This window comes from Protopterus annectens, chromosome 10.part0 (genome assembly GCF_019279795.1).
Source record: "Protopterus annectens isolate FY-2018-M chromosome 10.part0, PAN1.0, whole genome shotgun sequence".
Classification (NCBI taxonomy): domain Eukaryota; kingdom Metazoa; phylum Chordata; order Ceratodontiformes; family Protopteridae; genus Protopterus; species Protopterus annectens.
This window is the reverse complement of record NC_056744.1, coordinates 964,451,006-964,469,033: the sequence shown is the minus strand read 5'-3', so window position 1 is coordinate 964,469,033 and position 18,028 is coordinate 964,451,006. Positions and strand designations below refer to the sequence as shown.

The window sequence follows — 18,028 nt, the reverse complement described above, 5'->3', positions numbered from 1 at the left end:
CAGATGAAATAAAATCATTTATTTAAAAATACTGTTTTCCTGCATGCATATATGCTCCACACATTGTGGAAATCACATCATCATCAAACTTTGCAGCCTGAAGACGTGATTTCAGAGACAGACACACCGGTCACAAAAAATGCGGAGTACTGTGTAAGATGAAACAGTGAGAAAAGTAAACAAAAGTAAAAAAATGATAAAATGCATATTTAATTAATAATTTTCGATGTGCAGCTGTACTCATTTATAATATTAATTGTATTTTATTTCACCTATTTGTTGACCATATAAGCCCACTGGAAGCAAATATCCCTTATCTGAATGTCAACCTTCCAAAAGAACAAACTCTAAGTTGAATGTCAAAAATAGGAATGTCAAGGGTTGGTGGTTGGCATAATGGTTAAGGTGTTGACCTCAAAGTTGCAAGGTATAGGATTTGATTGTCATCTTTGTAAGGGAAATTGACTAGGCTTAAAATGGCCCACAACGACAGCTAGTCTAGTACTTACCTATGAACTCACCACTGATAAGGTCATGCAAGCCTGAGAAAAACACATGCATTTTCTTCATGGAATCAGCATAATTAAGCATCAGGGATGCTGGTGGCAGGAGCCAGATGCTTGCTCCCCTGCAGAAATACGGTGTGTGTGTGTGTGTGTGTGTGTGTGTGTGTGTGTGTGTGTGTGTGTGTGTGTCCACAAGTGCATATGTGAGAGAGTCCAAGTGTACACAACAGGTCCACACCAAAATAAAGTTCTTCCTTTCATTCACCAGTAGATTAAGCGCTTTCGTCAGCTTATAGCTAAAGACTTCATCAGAATCTACTCAAGCATACAGAAAGGTGATTTAACACACCACCTGAACAATTAATCAATTGTTACTTAAAAAGACATCATTTAAAAAATTAAACACAATGCAATCCTTCAATGAACCCCCCCCCCCTTTTTTTTTAAATTCACAGTTAAATTTAAACCAAATAAGACCTAAGCTTTAAAACACAACTTATACTACAATAATCATTTAGCCCTGGGCAAAGGTGTGCTAGTAACTTAATTTTAACTCCAGGATATCTTTCCACAGCCCACCCCGAGGGTTTGGGCATACCTGCTCTATTGCACAACATCAAGGATATGGATGTTTTAATGAAAGATATTCTTGATCTGGAGAAACGGATCAAGAAGGATGTTTTATTTTCGCATTGTGGGGACAAATTTAACCAGATTTTGGTTAAAGCAGACCGGATTTCGAACGAAGTTAAAACGCAGAAGAGTAAAAAGATCGAAAGGGATAGGCTACAGTACAGTCAGGGGCGTGCCTATCCCTTACCGGCGAATGCCAATCAAGGGAGGAGCTACAATTATGATGAACAGAGAGGTGGGGCCGTTGACAACAGTACTGACCTGCATGAACAAGGGAACTAGGATATCCCTTTAGGCCAAGGCCCTGTGAGACGCTCAGAGAGGATTTGCAATCGCAATGCAAACCAGAATGGACAGAGGCAGGAATGGAGGCGAATGGCCAACTATTACCCTTGAGGGCAGAGGCGATAGAACTAAGAGAAGAACTTTATTTTGGTGTAGACCTGCTGTGTACACTTGGACTGTTTCATTTTTATCCGCATATGTGAGAGATCAGGCTTTTGATTTTTAACTTTTTGTTGTCATGCATTCAGATGTCCACTTCTTAATAAGCAAACAGCTTTCTGAATGGAAAATATTTAGAAGACATTCTCTGCTTACTAAATCTGCCAAGAATAACAGGAAAAGAAGATCCATTAAGGTAGGGAATTTTTAGGCTTATTTTATTTTTGTGCAGGTCTGCTTCTGGGAAGCATGTGATTTGTGAATCTTTAGCATAAAAACAGAACTATATATAAATGATTTCTCCATTGCTCCTCGTTACAGTAACTCTTACAGCAGTACTACAGAATCAGAGATTGAAAAAAAAAAAGACACTAGACAGGGTAAGGTGTGGTATGAGAACACCACAGATTTATTATGAAAAGCAAAATATGGAAGAAAGAAAGGTTTTCTAATTTGTAAGCAAAACTGAAACTTGCATGATACCAGTCTTTTTGCAGGGGGCTTTACACTTTATGTTCCTTAACTTGGGGGGCTGTGGCCTCCAGATCTGCCCAGCTGCACTTTCCACTGTGCAGGGTGGAACTTCTCACACCCCTGCCTATACTAAGATTCCAAGATCACTTTATCTTGGAGTTAGGGGAATACTTCAAGGTACCACAAATGTGGACTTCCTCTACTCACACTCTTCTAGCTGATGTTACAGGACTTGCTATCCTAGATCTCAAGTATCTTATTTCTGGGGAGGGGTGAATATACTTACAATCCTGTGCATTTATATTTAAAAATTCAACTGAATTGGTGCACAAATATCCTTCATCAGGGGTTCATCCATATTTCTGTAAAACAATGGAGAAGAAGCCAACTGTTGGACCAATCAGTTGAGGTCCTCTATATTATGCCCTCAGGTATGTGCTAAAGTAGACCACTTGCTGATTTTTAAGATGAAACTGCACATAAGTTCAAAGATTCACGATCAGTTACCTTTATGGTATACTGTTAAAGTGAAGACTGGCAATGATTTTAACTTCCTAGTTAGCTAGATTTTAAAGTTACCGTATTCTATCTTCATTGCTTTGTCATTCATTTTTAAGGTACATTAACCAAGTGTAACCATGCTTAGCAACTCTCTTATGTGCACAGTATTGTGCCTGATTTACTCAATCAAGTTTTATACTACAAATTGTCATTAATTTACTGCTAAATTTGTTTTCATATCTAATTTGTACATAACATATTGCTTTTTCCTTTTGAACTTTCCAGGTTGAAACCGAAAATGGTCCTTCTAGGTCAGCATTCTAGCCTGGTTAACAAATGAAAATAAATAAATTAAAAAGAAAAGAAAATAAGGACTGTGAAAATGGCCAGTTTGTGTTTTAATGTCACCCTCAACTTGACACTGTAACATGTTAGCAAATATTTTGCTTCCTTTTCCTGAGACCTGGACATGGGTAAGTTAGATGGCACTAAGTTTTTTTTTGCCTAGTAAATGCTTCAGTTAGTGGAGTATGTAAGCTCATAGTGTCTATAAGATAAACTTTGTAACATAACCATATAATCAAATTTACAGTTTTCCTATATAATCGCTCTTTACTACATACTACTATAGAGTATGTAGCCTGCAACACTAAAATTTAATGCAGCAGACATGAAACTGTATTGCAACTCAGAAAACTAATCTGCATGTCTACTGCAGCGAATATGAAACTGTGTCAACTAGAATGTACAATGCTGCAACCCTGGACACAAACTGCTCTACAAATAAACCATTACTACTGTTTAACTGAACATCATCAGTTACACAGCATCTTGCCCTGAAATTAAATGATTTACAGTAAAACATACAGCATCAATAAAATTAGCCTGTGGATTAATAAACTAATTCTTCTTAAAAAAGAAACAAAAAAAAGAGATGACTAGAAGCATACATACACTGAAAGACAGACTTCACATACCCGTTTACGTCATCCATGCACGTCCCATGGATACATGGGCTGCTCTCACATTCATCCACCTCTGAGTGGCAGACTGGGTCATGGTAACCTTCTGGGCAACGACACACAAACTTATTTATATCATTGATACATGTGCCACCATTCCGACAAGGATTCGAGGAGCACTCATCAAAGTCTACATCACATTTGGGACCTGAGTAAAAAAAAAAAATGAAAAGTGGCATAAAGCATCTGAGAAAACAAGTAAGAAAAGCATATGAATGAATGTACATTACACAGACACTTTGTTCTAATAGCGCGGGAAGGGAAGACAGAACAGGATACTAGTATTAACAGGAAAAATACATAAACACATTATCAGTGTGGCACAATAACGATAAACATACTAACATTTGTTACCACTGCATACTGCTGTAAAACAGAAAAAGGTTGAGAACACTGCTACCTATGCAGAACTGTTCACATAATCCCTATATAACCATATAAATATCTGCACAGAAACAGCTGTACCTGCCTGAAATAAGCACAGGACAATCTCATAAAATAAGCCATGTTGGTGAAATCACAGCATCAATAAACTGTACAACAGAAGGAAGAAAACCGTGGCAAAAATTAAGAAGTGCAATGACCAGCAAAAGAAAAATGCTGTCATCATTCTAAGGAGAAAACTCAGAGGGTTAGTGAAGTTTACCAAAGCCAAATGTGAAGTACAAATAGTCTCCCAGGCCAGGGACAACCACAAGGCTTTCTACAGCTAAGTCCGCAACGTCAAAGGCCCTACAAAACAATGTGCCAAACTAATTGTTAAAGGAGCTGCCTATACTGAGTTGGAAGACGTAGCAAATCTATTGGCTGACAAATTCAGCTCCAATTTTACCCCCTCCTTCCCACAAACTCCACTCAGGAGCTACCTTTGAAAACAATTCCCTCAACTATCACTATACAAAACACTGCATCAATGGGCCCAGACAATATCCCAAGATGTCTTCAAAATAACATGAACCATGTCCTATCAAGGCCCACTGGAGCTGTTATTTAAATCTAGCCTCCAAACAAGCTTCATGCCTTATAAATTGAGAACAGCAACAGTCATCGCGCTCTGCACAAAGGTTGGCCATCTATAAATCCATAAATCTCACTAGTCTCATATGCAAAGCCATGGAAAGAATTATCATGGAAATGGTCAATAATGACATAGGAAACCTCCAAACACTGGACTCAGTCCAATTTGGTTTCATCAAGGGCAGGTTATGCCAACTCAACCTGGTGGACTTCTTTGAGAAAGTCACCAAAGCAACTGATGATGGCAAAAAGGTTCACACTGCCTACCTTGACCTGGCCAAGGCATTTGACACAATATCCCACTCAGGCATTATTGACAAACTCAAAGGGTTATGTATAACCCTTACGTTACATAGTTTCATAGTTTAGTACTAGGCTATCTGCCCTGGGGCATTTGTAAGCCTAGCCATAGTGATGTGGCTTTTGCCACCCCATGAAATGGTACAAAAATGTACAGAATAAATTTAGAATACTGTGCCTCTGTCTAATAGTGACAAAATGAAGGTCCCCTTATATAACAATTAGTTTACTGTGCCCCTGTCTAGCAGTGACACAGATGTGACCCCTGGGGTAAACTTACGATCTCCCATCCACTCATCAAGATTTCTCTTGAATAGAGTCAGTGAGGGGCTCTGCCCAATATGAACTGTGATCTTGTTCCAAAGCATGGGAAGCCTCTGGGTTATGAATCTATCCCTCCAGCATGTCCTATTCATACTTGTGCCGAGGTTTAAGTCTTTAGCTCTCGTGGTCCTGATGGATTTGGATTTTTTGAGGTGGAGCATGTCCATCAGATCCTGATTGGACATGGCCTTGTACATCAGGCAGAGATCACCTCTGAGCAGGCGGTATGCTACTGAATAGAGCTGAAGTTTCTTTAGTCTGGCAGAATAAGACATATGTTGGAGACCCTTGAACCTCTTGGTGAGGTACTTTTATGGTCTCTCCAGCTGTTGCAAATGCCGGGTGAGGTACATACCAAATGGGGCGTTGTACTCAATCATGGGTCTGATTAGGGAAGAGTATAGGGGTACAATGACATCCTTGGATCTGGATGTGAATCCCTTCATGATGAGGTGTGCAAGGTAGAATGTTTTTCTAACCTCTTTGGCAACGTGGGTGTCAAATGAGAGGTCGCTGTCGACTTGGGTCCCTAGGTCTCTGATTACGTTTTCCGTACTCAGTGGGTTGCTGTCTATGTGATAATTTGTGGGTACTTTGTTTTTCCCAAAGGGGATGACTATACATTTTTTGGCATTTAGTTTAAGGCCGTGACTCCAGCACCAGTTGTCCGTTTCTGTGAGGCCTTTTTGTAGGATGCATGTGTCCGCTGGTGTATCGACTATGGCGCCTAGTTTGCAGTCATCTGCGAACTTGGTCAGCCACAACCCTCCCATGTTTGCTTTAACATCTGTGAAATAAATGCCGAACAAGAGGGGTCCCAGGACAGATCCCTGTGGGACACCACTTGTGACTGGCTTTGAGTCTGACATTGCTCCAGCGATTTTAACTTTATGGGTTCTGTCCTTTAGCCAGTTTGCAACCCATCTAGTGACATAAGGGTTTACGTTTAAGCTGTTGAGCTTATCTATGATGCCTGAGTGGGGTATTGTGTCGAAGGCCTTAGCCAAGTCCAGGTAGGCTGTATGGACTGTTTTGCCCTCATCAATGGCTCTAGTGACTGTTTGTCACTCAGTGGGTAGCCAACTGACTCACAGAAAGGACTCAGGAAGTTAGAAATAGGGAGTCCAACTCTACAAAGAGGCCAGTCATAAGCAGAGTCCTTCAGGGATCTGTGCTGGGACTGCTCCTTTTTAGCATTTATTTCTCTGAAGTCAAGGCCAAGGTCAAGGGCCTCTGAATGACTAAACTTACAGATGACTGCAAATTAGCAAGAGTCACGGAATCCCACAATGACATAAATGTTCTCCACAAAGGGCTGATACTGACAACTAAATTGTGTCAGAGCCATAGACTAAAACTAAATGCCAAGAAATGCATAGCAGTATCCTTCAGGAAGGCATACACCCCAAGTAACTATCATACTGACAACACACCCCTAAAAATGACCCAGTAGTCTGGGGGTTGGAGACACACAAAGACAGTAATCTAGACTTTGACCATCACATGCCTATAGAAGTGAGGAAATCATTCTATGTTGTGCAACTTACAAACAAACAGTATGGCAGCTTCGTCCAAGAAGGTCATTGTTCCACTGTATTTAGCATTCATTAGACCTATTATTGAGTATAATGCCCTCTTCAGAAAGTACCTGACCAGGAACATCCAACAGTTGGAATGACAACAGAGGATCCTAACTAAATGATTACAGGGTGCAAGTAACATGTCCTCTGCAAACCACCTCAAGGCTCTGTCCCTGTATTCACCTGTATTCAGTCTCCTACAGGCTTGTTGAGGGCAGATCTCTGCCTGGCATACAAGGCACTGTCAGATCCCACCCTGATGGACCTCCTGCATATCTACACACAAAAAAAAAACAAAAAAAACACAGCACCAGAATTTCCCATTCTAAAGACTTAAACCTTGACTGCAATATAAATAGGACCTGCTTGCGAGACAGGTATGTGTCCCAGAGACTATCCCTTCTCTGGAACAGGCTCCCCATCTATGTGAAGAAGAGTTCATCCCTAATCCAATTCAAGTAACTTTGACAAATGGTTGGGCACTCAGAAATGTATCCCTGGTCTGACATCTATGTCTCTAAAAGACAGGTGTTCTTTTTTTTTTTTTTGTTACCTGGGTAAGCATACAAATGTATGACAAAAAAAATCATCTTCAGACATAGCCCAGACCATGGCAACAACTGCAAGCAGTAATGTAGAAAGGTGTGTGTGTGTGTGTGTGTGTGTGTGTAAATATGTTACACATACATAGAAGAAACATACAGAAGGACAAAAGACATTAGTGACAAACGTACATGTCCAAAGCAGTCAAATGTAAGAACACCTACACTATATTGTTTTCACTGCAAGAACCATGTCTAATGCATCTCCCTCAAAGCTCGAAGTGAACAACCAGATGGTTACAGTTCCATTACCTGCAATACTTTATGTAGGATAAGCAAATGTGGTTACTGCATTCTGAGACAAGCTGAGTATATGTAACTTCAGTAAAAAAAAAAAAAAAAAAAAAAATCTGACTTTTTCTAAAGCTGTGAATATGGGCACAGCTAGTGAAATTACAAGAACACAGATAAAAAAAAATTAGTGGAGGAAAAGCGTGTATGTATAATAGACCATGAGTCAAATAAAAAGTTAAAATAAGATATAAACTTGTGGGGTGGGGGGTGGGGGACGTCAAATGACACTTTTTTTTAAATTTCAGCACTATATGCACACCAAGGACTCTGGCTGGCAGGTACAGATAAAGTAACCCTCACTGTGTACATTTAATACACCATTAGAAAGTATAGAAAAAAAGGTAGCACCAGTGAACATGTCCAGGAATTACTCTATAATAAGTGCTGAAAAGTTCTAAGCCCAATCAACTTTCTAAATTTTGAGTGTTATTTTTGCCTCTGTAGCTGAAAAGACGGTTATTTCATCTTGTAAAGTGCCTATTTACAGAATTGTAGCACTATGTTTTGACATTGTTTCAGATCATTGATTGAACCATGTCAATGAAAAGTGTGGAATTTTCAAGTGTGGAACTCCGAGCCATCATGAAGCTCCTATTCCTGCAGGAGAAAACTCCAAAGGAAATACATGAGTGTATGATGTAAACATTGAGTGACAACTGCCCTTCCTACTCAACTATGAAAAAGTGGTGTGCAAACTTTCAGTGTGGAGATTTTGAGCCCGAAGATGCAGTAAGGTCTGGGAGGCCTCAAACGGTGTCAACTCCTGAAATTGTTGACCATGTCCATGACCTGATTTTGGCACCTTGGCAAATATCAGCTAAAACAATTGCTGAGACACTACAGATATTCACGGAACATGTTGGGCATGTTAGGTTTATAATCCTTGAGCAGCTGGGTATGCAGACGTTGTGAGCCAAGTGGGCGCCAAATGTTTGTGTGCTGATGAGAAAAGACATTATGTGAACACTTTCAAGTTGATTTTGCAGCATTTTTGTTGAGCTGGTGCCAACGTTTTGGAATAATTAGTTACTGTTGATGAAACATGGTTACACCACTATGATCCTGAAAAAAAAAACAACAGTCCACGCAATGACGGCCCTCAGGTTCACCAAGGCCAAAGAAGTTCAAGACCCAAAAGTCAGCAGGAAAGGTCAGAGCCAAAGTGTTTTGGGATCAGGAAGGTGTTGTAATAACTGACTATCTTCCAAGGAGCCAAACACTTAATGCAGAATACTACTGTCGCTTGCTGTGCTGATTAAGAGAGACACTGAAAGAAAAAAGGAGAAGGAAGCTGCTGAATGTAGCTCTCTTTTTGCAAGACAATGCACTTGTTCACAAGGCTGGCAAACAATGTTGACAAAATTGGATGTATACGACCATCCACCCTATTCACCAGATCTTGCTCCATCTGACTATTTCCCGTTTCCAAACCTCATGAGTTTGAAAGGCAGCAATTTTTAAGTGATTCGGAGGTGATTGCAGCAGCGGAGCAGTGTTTCAGTGACCAGACTTCAGATTTTTTTTGGCAGGGTTACAGAAACTTCAGAAATCATATACCAAGTGTGTTGAATTTTGGGGTGAATATGTTGAATAACTTGTATGTTTTATGGCTCCACGTCAATCCCTTCTAGGTCGGGCATAGAACTTTTAAGCATCCACTTATGAATATCAAAGACAGAACAAAAACCAGCTCCTCACAATCTAGGAGTTAGTTGAAAATTGGTAATACTGCCACAGTCTCAGTTTCAAATGTCCCTAAAAACTCACCTTTTTGATTTAGCATTTAAGTATAATAATTTTAACTTACCCTCATCTGTCAGAATACTCTTTCCCCAGTTTATTTGACCTTTTGTCATCTTGTCTTGAATTGCTCTGTTAATTATTATCAGTTCAAAAAATATTAGAATCTTGTCACTGGCATTCAGCCAGGTGTGTTACTTGGCACTAATCCAAGAAGCTGCAACAAAATTGGGACAATGTTTTCAATTCTAGGGATTTCCTGTTTATGAATAAGCTTCTTTATTTGGTTTAATGAAAGGCCAAATGAACTGCAGGACAGTCAATACAAATATATGCTTAGCTATTCCTACACCCCCCTCCTGGGAATCAAAATGCTGTTATCTAACCACAACAACAGAATGTAAATGACAATGCAAACTGCATTGTTATAATACTTCTGTAAATATAATGACCATCTTAAACCAGGTCTGTGGGCGAAAATGGTCCTCTGCACCAACCCAGCTAATAATAAAAACAAAATAATTATCTCATGGAATGTTACAATTCTATACTGGAAGGCAAATTATTTCATGGGAGTTTTTTTGACAAAGTGTACAATTCAACATCTAAACTTGAGTAAATTACATTTCAGCCAACTCTGTATCAATACATCCACAGATTTCCCAAAATCATTGAGTGACAATATTAAAGTAATTCCTTATCTATCAGAACTACTGTACAGAGTTGAAGACAGCAGATACTTTACTGTATTCTCATGGTTGACAAACCATATCCTATAGTGTGTTACAAAACAGGTGACCTGTACATTCCTACTCTGATTGGAAAATGTTGTTAATTTACAGGTAATGCCCACTGAAGAACAAGTCCACTGCTCCACACCAGCATATCAAAGTGTCCTGAAGCTCAGACCGTTAAAAATGGAAATGGCCACCATTTTTTTTTTTACAGTCGCTAAACTGTCCAGTGATCATAAAATAAAATAACATAAAAAATAACAAATACTGAATGTACTTCTAAGTTAAAGTGAAAAAAACACAATGGAGCATCTCTGAAACATTCCACTAGATGTTTTAATGCAGTCAGTGACTTTATCAGAAACAAGTAATTCTAGCTGTTATTTCATGCAACATTTTTCAAATTTTGTTTTGACAAGAAGGAAACTGGATTTACAGAGTAAATGAAGTGCATTTGCAGGACTAAATTAATTTTTCATTTGTATTTCTATTTGAAAGTTTTCATGATGTTAAATTGTGATGCATGTGTCTTTGCATGTGTGGGTGCTTGCATGTGTAAAGTACAGTTGTGTACACTTACCATAAAATGTAGATGTTCGAGTGTATTCACTGTTGCAGTCATTATATTTGGGTAATCTGCTGGCAGGTTGCCCTCAGTCGGCCTGAATTCCAAAGTCTTGGGTCCTGCGTCGGTTGCTTCTCCTCTTCCATGATGTCAGGTCATCAGGGGTATAAAACATGCAGCCGACGCCATTTTCTTTAGTTTTTCTTGCCCCCGATGTCAGGTGCCCCCAAAAATGTAGCATATATATATATATATATATATATATATATATATATACATATATACATATATACATATACATGCATCAATATAAACTTTACCTTCATCTACAAGCAAATACACCACATAGGTTGCAGAAGATAGAGAAGGAAAGAATAACAGGGGGATGGCGGGAGGGTAACCTGGACTGCAACAGTGAATACACTCGAACATCTACATTTATGGTAAGTGTACACAACTGTATTATGTTCCTCATGTTTCACTGTTGCAGTCATTACATTTGGCCAGAATCCCAAAGCTATGTTTGGGAGGCTGGAGCTAAGCAGCGTTAGGAGCGGCTATAAGGCCCTGCAGAACTGCAGTGGCAAAGCCTGCCCTGGATTTAGAGTAGAGAGACAAATGATAACGCTTTGTAAATGGTGAACAGAACTCCAAGTAGCAGCCTCTAGAATGTCTTTGGTTGGTACCCCTCTGAGAAAGGCTGCCGAAGTAGCTGCAGCTCTGGTGGAATGAGACCTAATGCCCTTGGGCACAGGTTTACCATGGAGTAAGTAGCAGAAAAGGATGCAGTGGCTTATCCACTTTGAAATTGTCTGCTTTGAAATAGTCTTGCCTTCTGCTCCTACAGCATATGCCACTAGTAATTGCTCAGTTTTTCATAGAGCTTTAGTCCTGCTCAAGTAGAATCTTAGCTGTCTGTGTACATCCAAGGAATGCAGAATTCTCTCCCCCTTGTTCTGCGGATTTGGATAAAAGGTTGGCAGATTAATTGTTTGATTAAGAGCCACACTGGAAACTACCTTAGGCATAAAAGTAGGATTTGCCCTCAGAGACACCCTGTCTGGGTAAAATATGATAAAAGGCTCAACAGCCATGAGGGCCTGTAGCTCAAACTCTTCTTGCTGAAGTAATTGCTAGCAGCAGAGCTGTTTTCCATGATAAGAACTTTATATCAGTGGTAGCAGCTGGTTCAAATGGAGGCAGGGTGAGCTTTTCCAACACATAATTGAGGTCCTATGCAGGTAATGGTGATCTTCTAGGAGGCCTTAAAATTTTGGCTCCTCTAAGATACTGCTTTAGTAAAGGATGAGAAAAGATTGGTGGCTCTGTATTGTAATGAGCCGAAATGGCAGAGGCATGGATTTTGATTGATGAAAAAGATAGGCCTTTGTCAAGCATCTCAGTTAAGTATTGTAATATCTAAGGAATTTGTGGATCTGTTGTATCAGTTCCTTGTGCTTTATTCCAAGCACAGAATTTCTTCCATTTGTCAGCATAAGATTTTCTAGTACTAGGCCTTCTGGCTTCCAAAATGACATCCATCATAGCTTTACTGAGAGGTGTCGTCTGTATGATTACAGGATTAGCCATGCTGCCAGGTTCAGAGTTTGTAGTTGACTGTGCAGGATCTGATTGTTTTGCTGTGACAGTAGTTGTGGTTTTTGGGTGCCAGTGTTGACGGGGACAGTCCGGAGCAATTAGTATCATCTTTGGTTTCTCTTGTCTGACTTTTAGGAGGACTTTGGCGAGAAGAGGCAGAGGAGGAAAGGCATAAACTGATGTTTTTCCAACTGAAGGATAGGGTGTCCACTTTCCATGCTTGCCTGTGATAAGTCCTTGTGCAGAATCTTTTCAACTGATAATTGTGAGGAGAGGCAAACAGATCTATGTCTGGGCTCCACCATTTCTCTGTTATCATGCTGAAAACTTGTGGATTTAGTTTCCACTCGTGAGGATACATAAGGTTTCTGCTTAAATCGTCTACCAGAGTGTTTTGTTTTCCTGGCAGGAATTGAGCTTGAAGATGTAATTGGTAGGTCAAAGCTGTGTCCCACAGTGCCATGGCTAATCTGCAAAGGGGGTATGAGCGTGTGCACCCTTGTTTGTTTATATATCACATGACTGTGGTGTTGTCCGTCTTTATCAGTAGTTGTCCTGGATGAAGTAAGTCCTTGAAGGCTGTTAGGGCATTTTGAACAGCTAGCATCTCTTTCTGGTTGATGTGTAGATGCATTTGTTTTGGTGTCTATATGCCCTGAATGCATCTTCCTGCCATGTGGGCCCCCCAGGCATAATCTGATGCACTGTTGTTAAGGTTTGGCTGGCAGGGGGGTAGAGTGAAGGGCCATCCCATGTTTTGGTGACATACCTTTGCCCACCATAGAAACTCCTGTTGCAGGCAGGGAATGAGAGGAATCATTGTTTCCAGACTTTGAGCCCAGAGCTTGCAGAATTTGTCTTGCAGAAGACTGGGTTTTTGTTGCCATCAGTTTGAAGTAAGTAGTCAGGTGCCTTTGCTTGTCTGGCGTGAGGTAAGCCATCTGGGCAGTTGTATTCAAGCTTGCACCCAGAATTGTTATCTTTTGAGAGGGTACCAGTTGTGATTTCTTTTTGTTTATTGTGTACCCTAGGCATGTTAGAAGCCTTTTCACAAATGCCAGGTGTCGAAGAAGAGTGTCCTTGTTGTCTGCTTGAATGAGACAGTCGTCTAAGTAAGGATATATTTGTATACTTCTTTGTCTGCAAAAAGCAATTACTGGTGCCAGACACTTTGTAAAGACCCTGGGCACAGTAGATAAGCCAAAGGGCAGTGCAGAGAATTGGTAATGCATTAAGCCAGCCTTGAATCTGAGGTATCTTCTGCACGATTGTCTTACTGAAACATGCAGGTATGCCTCTTTTAGGTCTAAAGTCACCAGCCAGGCATTCTTGCCCAGCATGGGCAGAAGCTGCTGCAAAGTCAGCATTCTGAATTTTGGAATTTTGCAGTCATTACATTTGGGTAATCTGCTGGCAGGTTGCCCTCAGTCGGCCTGAATTCCAAAGTCTTGGGTCCTGCGTCGGTTGCGGTCTTCTATTTCTTGACGTCAAGTCGTCAGGGGTATAAAACATGCAGCCGACACCATTTTCTTTAGTTTTTCTTGCCCCCGATGTCAGGTGCTCCCAAAAAGGTAGCAATATTCCAAATATTTACATATATATATATATATATATATATATATATACATACACATGCATCAATATAAACTTTACCTTCATCTACAAGCCAATACACCACATAGGTTGTAGAAGATAGAGAATGAAAGATAAACTGTAGAATGACAGGGGGATGGTGGGAGGGTAACCTGGACTGCAACAGTGAATACACTCGAACATTTACATTTATGGTAAGTGTACACAGCTGTAGTATGTTCTTTGTGTTTCACTGTTGCAGTCATTACATTTGGGTAGAATTCCAAAGCTATGGTTGAGAGGCTGGAGATAAACAGCATTATGTGAGACTATAAGGCCCTGCAGCACTGCAGTGGCAAAGCCTGCCCTGGAAGGAGTAGAAAGGCAAACGGTAATGCTTTGTAAAGGTGTGAACAGAACTCCAAGTAGCAGCCTCTAGAATGTCCTTGGGTGGTACTCCTCTGAGAAAGGCTGTTGAAGTAGCTGCAGCCCTGGTGGAGTGAGACCTAATGCCCTTGGGCACAGGTTTGCCATGGTGTAAGTAGCAGAAACGGATGCAATGGCTTATCCACTTTGAAATTGTCTGCTTTGAAATAGCCGTTCCTTCTGATCCTGCAGCATATGACACTAGTAATTGCTCAGTTTTTCTTAGAGCTTTATTCCTGCTCAGGTAGAATATTAGTTGTCTGTGTACATCCAAGGAATGCAGAATTCTCTCCCCTTTGTTGTGCAGATTTGGGTAAAAAGTTGGCAGATGAATTGTTTGCTTAAGAGCCATAAAAGTAAGATTTATCCTCAGAGACACCCTGTCTGGGTAAAGTATGATAAAAGGCTCTACAGCCATGAGGGCCTGTAGCTCTGAAACTCTTCTTGCTGAGGTAATTGCTAGTAGCAGAGCTGTCTTCCATGATAAGAACTTTATATCAGTGGTAGCAGCTGGTTCAAATGGAGGCAGGGTGAGCTTTTCAAACACATAATTGAGGTCCCATGCAGGTAATGGTGATCTTCTAAGAGGCCTTAAATTTTTGTCTCCTCTAAGATACTGCTTTAGTAAAGGATGAGAAAAGATTGGTGGCTCTCTATTGTAATGAGCTGAAATGGCAGAGGCATGGATTTTGACTGATGAAAAAGATAGGCCTTTGTCAAGCATCTCAGTTAAGTATTGTAATATCTAAGAAATTTGCGGTTCTGCTGTATCAGTTCCTTGTGCTTGATTCCAAGCACAGAATCTCTTCCATTTGTCAGCATAAGATTTTCTAGTACTAGGCCTTCTGGCTTCCAAAATGACATCCATCACAGCTTTACTGAGAGGTGTCATCTGTATGATTACAGGATTAGCCATGCTGCCAGGTTCAGAGTCTGTAGTTGATTGTGCAGGATCTGATTGTTTTGCTGGGACAGTAGTTGTGGTTTTTGAGGCAAGGTCCAAGCTGGGTATTGAGACAAGTTCCTTAGGATTAGGTACCAGTATTGGTGGGGCCAGTCCGGGGCAATTAATATCATCTTTGGCTTCTCTTGTCTGACTTTTAGGAGGACCTTGGACAGAAGAGGCAGAGGAGGAAAGGCCTAAACTGATAGGTTTTTCCAAATGAATCATAGGGCGTCCACTTTCCATGCTTCTCTGTGATAAGTCCTTGTGCAGAATCTTTTCAGTTGATAATTTTGAGGAGAGGCAAATAGGTCTATGCCTGGGCTCCCCCATTTCTCTGGTATCGTGCTGAAGACTTGTGGATTTAGTTTCCACTTGTGAGGATCCATAAGGTTTCTGCTTAAATCGTCTGCCAGAGTGTTTTGTTTTCCTGGCAGGAATTGAGCTTGAAGATTTATTTGGTAAATCAAAGCTGTGTTCCACACTGCCATGGCTAATCTGCAAAGGGGTATGAGTATGTGCCCCCTTGCTTGTTTATATACGACATGACTGTGGTGTTGTCCTTATCAGTAGTTGTCCTTGATGAAGTAAGTCCTTGCAGGCTGTTAGGGCACTTTGAACAGCTAGCATCTCTTTCTGGTTGATATGAAGATGCATTTGATTTGGTGCCCATATGCCCTGAATGCATCTTCCTGCCATGCGAGCCCCCCAGGCATAATCTGATGCATCTGTTGTTAACGTTTGGCTGGGAGGGGGTAGAGTGAAGGGTCGTCCCATGTTCTGGTGACAGGCCTTTGCCCACCATAGAAACTCCTGTTGCAGGCAGGGGATGAGAGGAATCATTGTTTCCAGATTGTGTGAATGTTGACTCCATAAACTTTTTAGGTACCATTGAAGTTTCCTCACATTCAGTCTTGCATATGGAATTAGTAGGATGCAGGAAGCCATGAAGCCCAGAGCCTGCAGAATTTGTCTTGCAGAAGACTGGGTTTTTGTTGCCATCAGTTTGAAGTAAGTAGTCAGTTGCCTTTGTTTGTCTGGCTTGAGGTAAGCTATCTGGGCAATTGTATTTAAGCTTGCACGCAAGAATGTTATCTTTTGTGAGGGTACCAGTTGTGATTTCTTTTCGTTTATTGTGTACCCTAGGCATGTTAGAAGCGTTTTCACAAACGCCAGGTTTCATAGAAGAGTGTCCTTGTTCTCTGCTTGAATGAGGCAGTCCTCCAAGTAAGGATATATTTGAATACTTCTTTGTCTGCAAAATGCAATTACTGGTGCCAGGCACTTTGTAAAGACCCTGGGTGCAGTAGATAAGCCAAAGGGCAGTGCAGAGAATTGGTAATGCATTAAGCCAGCCTTGAATCTGAGGTATCTTCTGCGCGACTGTCTTATTGGGACACGCAGGTATGCCTCTTTTAGGTCTAAAGTCACCAGCCAAGCATTCTTGCCCAGCATGGGCAGAAGCTGTTGCAAAGTGAGCATTTTGAATATTGTAATGTTCAGGTATGTGTTCAAAATCAATAAATCCAGTATTGGCCGCCAAGCCTTGTCCTTTCTGGGTACCAAACAGTCTTGAGTAAAAACCCTGTCCTTTTTCCTGTTCTGGTACTGTCTGAATGGCCCCCATATCCATGAGGGACATAACCTGTTTCTGTGCCTCTGCCCATTGTTTTTTTTGGCAGATCTGGCCAACCATCTGTCATTGGCAGAGTATCCCTATGATACGATGTTTAATACCAACTTGTCCTCGGTTATTAACTGCCAATTTTGAGCAAAAAGTGCTAATTTTCCCCCTATGGGTGCTGCCAAAAGATAAGTGCTTGGTGTAGGCAGAGGGAAGTCATTTGGATTGCTTTCTGTAGGTTTGCGCTTTATCTCCTCCAAATTTGGAGGTGGATGTGCCCCATTGCTTTGACCTGTATGAGTCTTGAGCCTGGTACCTGGAACCCTTAGGGCGTCTGGATTTGCCCCTTTGAGCTCTGTCTGACACAGGAAAGGACACATTTTTTGTAGGCCACTGTTTACTGAATCTAGGTGGCTGCACTTGTAAGAAATCTTTAACAGTTTGCATAGACTTAGCTTTGTCTTCCATTTTCTTTAAAACCTCTTCTGCCTTAATACCAAACAGAGAATCATGCTGTAAAGGTGCATCTAGCAATTTAGCTTTAACATGATCAGATAAATTTTGTTCCTTTAACCAGGCATGCCTCCTAATCACAGATCCAGTAACTGCGGCCCTGCAGGAGGCCTCTAAAGAATCAAAACCACATCGCAAAGTATGCTTTCCAAATTGTTCAGCTGCATGCAATAATTCCTGCAATTCCTTATTTTCTGCACATTCGGAAATCAACATCATTTTCTGTTTCAGCAATCCCATAACATGTTGTTGGTACTTAAGCATATGAAATTGACAGTTTAAGGCCCTGATTGCCAAGGTTGCAGATGTATAAACCTTTTTTCCTCATCTGTCCAGTGTCCTTGAATCTGTCGGAGGGAGTAGGGTTTTTTGCTGTTGAGGCCTTAACTCCCTTTGGAGCCTGTGAAATAGTTTCAGGATCAGCAGCAGGGTTTCTAAATAAAAATTTATGAGAGTCAGGGACCCTGTAATACCTATCAGGCTTACTGGGAGCCGGAGGTAAGGAGTCAGGGGTCAGGCTCGACTCCGAAAACACATCATCCACAATGTGTAAAACAGGGGGAATAGCTAAAGGCTTGTGCTGAGAGAGAAGAAGGAAATCCCTGAGCCTCTTTT

The 18,028-nt window shown here is 40.9% G+C and overlaps 1 protein-coding gene across 1 annotated transcript in view; it reads right to left on the bottom strand.

Moving 5' to 3' along the window:
• The window catches only part of LOC122813421 (neurogenic locus notch homolog protein 2-like), a 1,182,542-nt gene that overhangs the window by 386,606 nt on the left and 777,908 nt on the right, over positions 1-18,028 (bottom strand). Inside the window, exon 13 of the mRNA XM_044085736.1 lies at positions 3,536-3,728. Within this exon, the coding sequence (XP_043941671.1) occupies positions 3,536-3,728 (193 nt within the window). The remainder of the gene's footprint in view (positions 1-3,535; positions 3,729-18,028) is intronic.